The sequence below is a fragment of the Hydra vulgaris genome, chromosome 01 (genome assembly GCF_038396675.1).
Source record: "Hydra vulgaris chromosome 01, alternate assembly HydraT2T_AEP".
NCBI lineage: Eukaryota > Metazoa > Cnidaria > Hydrozoa > Anthoathecata > Hydridae > Hydra > Hydra vulgaris.
Window position 1 is genome coordinate 32,544,092 of NC_088920.1, and position 10,363 is coordinate 32,554,454.

The following is a 10,363-nucleotide window of genomic DNA, read 5'->3' on the forward strand; positions in this document are numbered from 1 at the left end:
TGTATTAGCTAATAACAATGTTAATAAACTAAGTTTATAATGAGTTTTAATTAATTTTTTAAGTACCATAAAGAGGTTAGTACTTTGTTAAGAAAAATATAAAAATTTCAAACTTAAAAAAAGTTTTTTTAAAAAAGTAAAAATTATAGTAATCAAATTTGAATTTTTAAAAGAAATAGTTATATCAATTGAAAAATAGTAAAATCATTAAAAACTTCCATAACTTCCATGGCCATAAGCCATTCCTTCAGAGCCATAAGCTATTCCTTCACTTTCTTCATCTTGATCACTATAACCTTTTTGTTTTGCCCTTATTTGTTTCCGACGTTGCTTTACCTCATCAGTTGATTTTTTTAACAACATTTTTTTTTTGGCTATCTTTTTGATTGCAAAATGTAATATAGTTTTTTCCGGGATTTACACTAAGCTCTAAATAAACATTTAGCATACCAGCTAATCCTTTATTGAAATTAAAAACAGGTGATGCTGCACCTACCTCTAAAGCAGTTTGCCCCACATAAACATCTTTTGGATACCGTTTCCAAATTATTGCATTCAAGGCTTCATTATTGTTTTGAGTTTTTCCATAAAGGCAATTTTTTAACAAGCTTTCATCTGATAAATCTATGAATACTGGTTTAATTATGTCTCTAATAACAATAAGCAGTCCAGGTTATTCTTTATAAACATTTTTTTTATTAATTTTATTTGCTTGGTATTTGCTCCAAGTATTCTTAGTTTAAGGACACATAGCATGTCTTACATCAGAAAATGATGAGCAATGAAATAATACAGATCCTATAGCTTCTTTTAGTTCTTAAGCAGATTTGCCACAACATTGAAGAATCGCAATTTCAAAACAATTTTTGTCCGTAAGACGACCAACACCCCCTAATTTTCTACCATCACTTAATAAGCTTTTATTATTTGCTTTTAACTTTCTTAGTTATGCTCTAACTCTTTTTTGAATATGACTTACACATTCAAGCTTGGCTATTTCTTTTCTATCATATGGATTCTGTTTTTGAATGTCTAAAAATGCTTTAAAGTCACCATCTCCAAGATAATTTATCTACTTTAATTTTCTTTCTAAAATAGAGTCATTAGAACATTCAATAAGTCCTGCTGCTTCCATAGATCCAGTAGATCCAGGATGTGATCAAGGTGACAGTTATTTTTAACTCTTCATATTCATCAGAGTTAAACTTATCCTCCCAGATTTCACAAGCTTTACATTTTTTTGTATAAACACGATAGTCAAGACATTTTCCTGTATCAACTGCAATAACATTTACAATACCATTTAAGGAGTTATGTCCTCGTTTCTGCCATGTACCTTCGCAAGAAACAGTAATTTCTGAAACTCCAGTATCATCTCTCATTTTAAACTCAAGAGCAGCATTAATCATTGATTGCGTTGCAATATGTTTATATGACAGCAATATTTTATTTTGAACATCATTAAATGAGGCTTGGTGAATTGGAGGTGGTAAGTTTAAAAAACAACATAGTTTTTCTAATGCACTTTGCCCTTTTTCGATTTCTAGCATCGCAACTACTGAACGCAAATTTATATCAAAAGACGTTTCAGAAACTTTACTTGCAACTTTTTTACTAGTATAGAACTTTGTTTTCGATGAATTTATACAATTATATTAAGATCAATTAAGACATAGTTAGACTAGTTTTTAGGTTGAATATTTTGAGGTTGTAGAATAGGTTCATTATTGGAAATTACATTGCTGGTTGATGTTATAAAGTTAGGTAAAATGCTCAAGTCATTTCTGTCAGTTATAGGGTTTTGTAAAGTTATAAGTGCAAGTCTGCAAAGTTATAAGTGCATTTATAAAATTAATTTTAACCCTTATATTTTAACCCAGTAAACACACGAACGTCTATGAAACGTCAAAACAACGTTTCGACAAACGTTTAGATTTGGTCAATTATCCGTTTAGAATCAAATAAATATTTACGTTTAGAACAAACATCCATAAAACGTTTAAATTCAAACGTATTTTAGACGTCTATTACAGGATTATTATATGTATATATATACATACAGCACACTTTTTTAAAAACAATATAAATAAATACAATATAAGAGCAACAGGCAACTTTAAGATAACTTTTGAAACAACAAGACTCTCAAAATTCTCAATTACATATCGTGGTCCCTACTTATATAACAAATTAGTTTTCAGAAACGAATCACTATTAAACTTAAAGAACGAACACTCTCAGAAAAAAAAAAGCTAAAAACTACAATAATCAACTACAATTAAACAACTGTAAGGAATTTTTTTAAATTTGAATAAAGAAATAAATAAATGTAACTTAACTTTTAATACAAACCGATAAAAAAAAGTATAATTAATAACAAGGTATATGTGTAACACATACATATATACCACGTATGCAACTGATTTTTTATGTGTATTACACGTCTAAGAAAAAGGTACGCGAGCTTCATATAACTACAAATAAGTAAATCTTTTTATCAATCTTGCACAAATTTCGTTTTTATCATATTTATACACTAACATTATTTTGAAATGTGGTAAATAAACTTATAGTGAAACATCTAAACTCTCCTCCGAAAAATCAGCAGATTTATTTTTATTTATAGTATTTTCTATTTTAATTGGAGTAATATAGAGATATATTTCTCGGATTATTTTTACGTACACGTTATTATATTGTTGCAATTGGTATTTATTTTATTCAATTCTCGGAGTTGTAAGCAACTATATTTTTATTTACTTCGTATATTTCGAACTATATATTTATGATTTATATTTGTATATCTTTACTGCCAATCTGTGATTGGTTACACACTCGCGGAAAGTGTGGAGTAAAACTCCACACTTTACTCCACACTGGTGTCTAGCTGTCACTCTTAGACACAAATGTGGACATATTGTGCACACTTGTGTGCAATTGTTAGCCTTAACAAACACGTGGATTTATTTATTTAAAATTGGCTACTGGATTGCTTGTGGGTTTGTTTTCAAAAAAATAAAATAATTGTTTTTAATTCGCTCTTTTTTCTTTTTTTAATCCGCACGCTAATTTTGAGAATAAATTTTATTCTTTTAAAATAACGTCGTGAAAACTGAAGGTTTCTTTAATTATTTGCATTTTTTTTTTCATTCAATATTCAAAAAAAAATTAATATTTATTATTATTTTATTTAAAATTTTCAGGGTTACTTTATACGCTCGTTTTTAAAGAAAAAGAAGTAAATATAAAACAAATTATACAACTTCATTGTTCACTTTTTTTTATTTTGACATTTTTTCATTGTGTCGTCTCTATTATTTACTCCATAGATTTTTTTATTATTTTCTCCATTTTAGTAATCATCAGTTAATCGTTTGAAAATAAATTTTGATTCTTTAAATAAAAAAATTAGAATCAAAGTTTGTTTAAACCAACTTATCAAATACAATAATACAAAAAATGAAACTATACAAATAAAAATATTTCAATCTTTTAAAATTATATAAATTTTAACATTTTTGAACAAAAGTTAATTGTCTCAACAAGTCAGCAATGGTCGAACTTTGAACAGTTGATTTCATATTTAAAACCCTTTCTAAAAATCCATAAAAAAATCTCAATTCGTTCGGATATTCAACTGCAAATACATAAAAAGCCATAAACAAATACTCCAAAGCCTCTATAAAACAACTGCAACAAGGCAAAGTAATAACAGTGTTGTCTGCTTTGATAAAGTATTGACCAGATACATAGAGTAGTATTGGTTGTTTTACTCCTCTGTCGTCTAATATTTTTAACGCACTGTCAATTGTGTCATCCTGCAAAGAGACAATTTTAACTGAAATTTTATGCTAAGACACAAATCTAAATCTTATTCAAAGCGATTTTTATTCTCTGTGAGCTTTCTTCTAACAGACTCATGCACTCCGTTATTAGAAGTTTCGGTTATTCTTGTTTCCTGTGGAGGTTTGAATAACCGGGAGTCTACTGTATATATATATATATATATATATATATATATATATATATATATATATATATATATATATATATATATATATAAATATATATATATATATATATATATATATATATATACATATATATATATATATAATATATATATAATAATATATATATAATATATATATATATATATATATATATATATATATATATATATATATATATATATATATATATATATACATATATATATATATATATAATATATATATATATATATATATATATATATATATATAATATATATATATATATATATATATATATATATATATATATATATATATATATATATATATATATATATATATATATATGCGTTGGGAGCAGCCAAACAAGACACTCTACAGCAACTATACTTTTCTTGTCTAAATAGTAATTTGTTATAATTTACAAAAAAATAACATATTAAAAAATATTCTTAAAATAAATTCAAAAGCAAAGAGCTAATAAAATATTGAAAAAAAAACAACCAAAAAGCAAATAGAGCTGAATCTTAACAAATACTTAAAATATACCTTCATCCAACTCATTTGTTAAACAAGACATTAGGGGAATCAGTAATGGTTTTGATTGGGCATGTTCTAGTATTCCTAGTTTATATCCTTGCCACTGAACATGCAGCCGCATCTCAACAGAATTTATACTCTGGAATTCTTTAAGAATCTGAAAATATTTAATATAGTAAAACTTAAAATGTTTTATTTTATTAAATTTTTTTATTAGTTTATCTAAAAGTCATAGCGTTTGTTCTCATAAATAAAATAAATTATATAACATAATAGGCACAAAAACAAACCATACTGTTTCAGGCATGTCAAGGAATCGTGGATACTGACAAACAATTTCTGTGATTGATGGAGATGCTGTATTAATCCATGCACGCCGATGGTCTCTCGTCACCTCCATAAGTTGATTAAGTTCTAACTTGTTTTGAACATTTGGTCTTTGTTCACGGAGTAACCGAATAGAACTTTCAACATCATCATTGTTGACAAGACTTGTTGACAAGACTTCTAGTTAAAGGAATAAAAAAAGCAAGAAAAAAAAATTTATTTACTGTTTAAAGTAAAATAAGCTTATTATTAAAGTAAAATATTTACTTTATGCTTGGTGGTGAATGTTTCCATTGTGTTGCTATGTCTTTACAATTTGACCGTCTGCTTCGAAGCTTTCCAGTAAATAATTTTCTATCAAAGAAGTATCCCTAAAAAAAATCTATAGTCTAACACTTACAATATAATATTGTACAGTGTTAAACTTACAGTGTAACGGTGTTACAGTATTACACTTACAATATTAGTGTTACACTGCAACATTGTTACATAATACACAATAACTCTTACAATATTACCTAGAGTCTTACATTTAACACTTACTGTTACACTTACAGTCTCACAGTCTCACATGACACTTACAATTTACACTCTTACTGCTACAATTTAATATAACAAGTTTATTACTCACATAGCCACTAGCTGTACCATTATGCAAAGTAGGAAAACAATCAACAATTGACTTAGACATGTCCTGCTTCTCAGTTGGAGTTGGTCTATCTTTTCTGTAATATATAAAAAAATGATTTAAACTATTATTCTATTGAACAACATGAGGTTTTTCTTATATGAATAAAAGTGAATTTAATTGAATGCAAATTCAATTTATTTCATTAGTATAGTTATTCCATAAGTTTCCTTAAAACAAACAAAAAAATTAAAGTAAACTTATAGAAAAACTCTTCCCTAGTTAGTCACAAAGTTTTCAGTTAAATAAAGAACTTATTTTACTCAATATATTCTGTTTCTCTCTGTTAATAAAATGTTTATTAAATATTAAACTTTCTTTACTTTTTACTTTAAGTTATAATAGTCTTCTGGCTTACTTACTTATTGACTTACTTCTGACTTATCATACTTACTCAATACAATTGTTCATTAAATAACGCCCACAAACTTTAGTAAAAAATAACATTTCGGCTTTGGTAATAAGACCTCCAGCCTTTGACTTCTCTGTCAATAACTGACCACAGATAGGAACATGTTGTTGCGTCTGCTTGGAGAGAATATCATCTACTCTTAAGTTCTAAAAAAATTAATGAAATCGAAATGTATGTAACATAATATTTAATTGTGTTAGTAAGAAATAAAAAAGAAAAAATAAGAAAAATATTTTCAATAAAATTATAAAAATGCAACATAACTAATGATAGAGATTTAAGATATTAACTTATTATAATACATAATACTTTTTTATAAGTCATCTTGTCATTATAGAAAACCATCAAACCTAGCATGAAAGCATCAATATTAAAATTAAAAATTTTAAACTAGCTTATTTTGACTAGAATTTAAATTACACATATTTTTTAGTTAAGTCATTTTTAATTCGTCAAAACTAACCTTGAAACATATTGAACTTGTAGCTGTAGTAGCAGAGCAGTCATTGTTACTGGATAAAGCTGAATAAGCTCCAATACTACTCGATGAGCACTGTGGGGGAGTGCATTCACTGACAGATGGTTTGGGCTTTAATGGAATGGTTTGTGATAAATTTATTTAACTTCGAATCCATGCCTGAAGTAACCTTCTCTCTGCCATTCTAAATCCTAGTTGAACAAGATCATCTTCTGTGGCTAATAAGAATGAACTTAAAGTAAATCCAGATTCTAAATAAAATATTATATCATCAAAATAACTTTAAATTATTTTTATTGATTAAGACAAACTTTCAAAAAAAAAATTAAAATAGACCTGAAAATTAAACATACCGAATAAACTTTGTTGTACTTCACTAGGAAGAATCAACAAATCCAGTATAGATTCCAATGTGCTGATAAGACTCATTATTTTAACAAAATATAAACTAAAATCTAAAATATGATCTTGTCACATTAACATAGGCGTGCTGAAAAAGGTTAGAACTTGTAAAGTCGTCAACCAAGAACCAAGAGGCTGTATCCACATTTTGTATTTTTCCAGTTTTTTATCACTAAATGTTCAACAATCCATGGGCTTTGTCAACTACTGCATGTGTGTCAACTAAATTTAGTCACAAGAATAATAAAATTTTATGAAATATTCAAATATTTAGTGAATCTTTCTGGAAGAATGTTTTTACAAATTAAAACTTGAAACTCAATTTACTGGGAAAAACAAAAAAATGAACATACAGCCTCTTGATTCTCAGCTGACAAAGTGTCTCCAAAATTACCTGATAGTTTGAGTAAAACTTATCAACTAAAAAATCTAATAGTAAATAAATAAATACAGAATTACATTGAAAAAGTTCAAAATGTAGATTTTAAGAGTCATATTAAACAACTGCAGGGTGTATTCTATTTTCACAATATATTATGTATTACATAAGAAAACATTAAAAAATGTGATAAAGCATTCTAATGAAGAACCTTTTTTCAGAACTACTTAACAAAGAATGACAGTGAAGTGGGTGATAATCAAGTAAATCATTAAGTTTCAAAATCTCATAAACAGGCTGAGAAGGATATATAACTTCATAAGAATGAAGGTGATAAGTGAAATTTTCTGTTTTTACTATTTCTAGAACTAAATGCCACTCGTCAATATTCTTCCCATCACACATAACACTTTGATTGTAATTTGCACATGAAATAAAACAAAAAATTCTTCCGAATATCGGTAACCCAGTATCCATATCTACACAGACAACAATAAAATGACCTTGTTTTTATACAACACTTGCAACATATGTCTTTGAAACAGCAACTTCTTCACATGAGTTAAAACACAGTGAATTCTGAATGGCATTAAGATAAGGATGTGAATAAGTAGGTACAATGATGTACTTAACCACGGTTACAACATTGTGAATATGTTTATTAGATAGTTGAGTTTCCAAAGCCTGCTGCTGATGTCTGTTCGCTAGAGTGTAACAAATGTTTGTAAAATTACATACAATGTGTGCACATCTCTTAAAAAATAAATTTTTGAGTTCATACCGCATACAACTCATGCCAACAAGTGGACCAGATTTCATAATAATGGTTGGCAGATGTACAAGAAAATGATGCTTAGGACACAACCTAACTTCTTCGCTACAGTATAACTTACAAACATTGATAGATGATCAGAAATAACATGTTTCATATAAACAGACATTTCATGTGTAAAGTTTGGTGCAAATATCAAATCGACTAAATGGGACAAGTGAAGCAGAAATTTCCAGTGTTTATTTTTGGGAGGAACAGTTTTTCCTACTGCTAGTGGCAAATACTTAAGCAGAGCCCAGCACTGTACTGCTTTCATTGATGGTGCAAGTACATGACCTGGTTCATGTATTTTTAAAATTTGTACAGGCTTATGATTCTTTTCAACAGTTATTTTACCCCAAAATAAACACATAGCTTTATTTATTTCAGATAAGGTTAGACACTTGTCAAGCACACATAAACCATGAAAAATACAACCTAACTCAACAAGTAGAACACCCTCCAATAAAGTATGCATAATATCCAGACACCAGTTATCAGTAACATGAAAGCCTTTTATTTTATTAAGTGGACATTCAGTCTTAACACCTCTAAAATGGATTTTTGATTTAGCTGTATTGCTTTCATTGCTCAATCTACTTGCTTTCAAGTTAGCGAGATCTGTTTTGTGGCTATCAACAGTACACTTCTCAAACAGTTCTTCTTCAAATTTTGTCTGAATATCGTCTTTAGTTGCATAGCAAATTGTTCAAAAATAACTGGCTGAAAAAGATTCAATAAACCCAAATAAACTATTGAGAGCCAAATTATCACAAGTAACTTGACAAAGACTTGCATAAATTGTATGATTTCCTAAATTCCGGATATATTCCATTTAATCCAAGAGTGCTTAACTCCTTTATTTCAGATACAAATTTTTCTAAAATTGGTCCATATCCATAAATTGCAATATCATGAGTATAGCCCATTGCTAACAAATGAACATTACCAAAACATGAGTTGAATACTGGTTTTTGATAGTGTAATAAAAAACACCAATGTTATGTACAGAACCTTGACTTCTAAGTGGATTTGTTACACCTAAGCCATCATAAAACAATTGGAGCATAATTGAAGTTTTAGAGACATCACTAAAAAGGTAATGCTCCCTAAAACGGCTTCCATCAGAAAAGTCACTTAACACCCCAGGTCTGCATTTATTAAGCAAGAAAGCTTCTACATAACTGTTGTTCTGAAATAAAGTAAAGCTATTAAGTTCTTCTTTAAAATAACTTGAAAATGATCTTGTCATATTGTTACATGATTGGATAATTGTAGGAATGATACCATAAGGTATACTGCTATTAGCACGAAGTTGAGTGACAAGTGATGCTCCTTCGGTTTTAACATCAATTAAAAAATCTAAAGAGTTCACAGAAGACACTGGATTCAGACTACTGGTAGAACCATCTATTAGGTGGTTTGCGCAAAGTGCAGAGCTGACTGTAGAGTTACACAAAATATCTACTTGGGTTTCACCTTCAAATAAAACTACTTCACGATTGACGTCAGTGTTTTTTTGGTGATAAGAAATCAGATGACGAAGAAAATTAAACAAAACAGTAAAAGAACTTTTACAATTTTCTTGGCGACAATATATTGGTATACACAATTGTCCGTTGTCTTTATGTCGCTGCAAATGAACCCTTAACTGAGATATATTACTAAAACTTGTATTACAAAGATAACATGCATACATTCTGAAAAATGCTTAGTCAATACAATCAAAATTTATATTTATGAATTCACTACTATAGATAGAATGTAAATATAGATTCTAATGTGCGTTTTAATAATATGCTTCTAATGCTTGATAAAATCTTCTCTACATGGAGCGATCATTTTAATTACGCATGCGTGTATCGCGCTTTTTTTCCCCCACAAAAGTGTGCAAATTGTGCACACTGTGCAAAGATTTAGTAGGAATTCATATTTTTTCAGAATCACAAATCCACAGAATTGTGCAAATTACGGCCTCTACATTTAGTGTGGAAATTCAAGTCCACACTTTCCGCGAGTGTGTACTTGTAAATACTTTGTAGTTGTAAAATAAACATGTATATATATATATATATATATATATATATATATATATATATATATATATATATATATATATATATATATATATATATATATATATATATATATATATATATAGAAAGCGTTTAGATTTTGTCTAATTTACGTTTAAATCTAGTCTAATTAACGTTTATAAAGCGTTCAGATTTAGTCTAAGTAAACGTATATTAAACTTTTAGATCTTGTCTAATATTTTCTTTGATTTAGTTAAAGTAATTTCAATTTACTTAAGTTTTAAAACTAATATAA

General features: G+C 27.8%; 1 protein-coding gene across 2 annotated transcripts; it reads right to left on the reverse strand.

Moving 5' to 3' along the window:
• Positions 1-3,416: 3,416 nt before the first annotated feature.
• Positions 3,417-10,060, reverse strand: LOC136075289 (uncharacterized). 2 transcript variants are annotated; one of them, XM_065787921.1, is made up of 9 exons: positions 6,794-10,060; positions 6,426-6,691; positions 6,272-6,312; positions 5,945-6,108; positions 5,494-5,587; positions 5,130-5,233; positions 4,831-5,042; positions 4,545-4,692; positions 3,417-3,818 (listed from the first exon to the last, which is right to left on the reverse strand). In XM_065787921.1, the coding sequence occupies exons 2-7, from the start codon at positions 6,433-6,435 to the stop codon at positions 5,012-5,014; spliced, it is 444 nt and encodes a 147-aa protein (XP_065643993.1). In that variant the 5' UTR covers positions 6,436-6,691; positions 6,794-10,060; the 3' UTR covers positions 3,417-3,818; positions 4,545-4,692; positions 4,831-5,011. The 2 variants fall into 2 exon arrangements, with proteins under 2 accessions (XP_065643993.1, XP_065643994.1); XM_065787922.1 differs by lacking the exon at positions 6,794-10,060 and having other exon boundaries at positions 5,130-5,244; positions 6,426-6,565.
• Positions 10,061-10,363: the final 303 nt, after the last annotated feature.

Excerpts from the sequence above, each read along its gene's own strand:
- LOC136075289 (XM_065787921.1), bottom strand. Across the intron at positions 6,109-6,271 it reads ACAAGATGACTTATAAAAAA|AACTTAAGAGTAGATGATAT; the intron begins GTATTATGTATT and ends TAATTTTTTTAG. Across the intron at positions 5,043-5,129 it reads CATTCACCACCAAGCATAAA|AAGTCTTGTCAACAAGTCTT; the intron begins GTAAATATTTTA and ends TCCTTTAACTAG.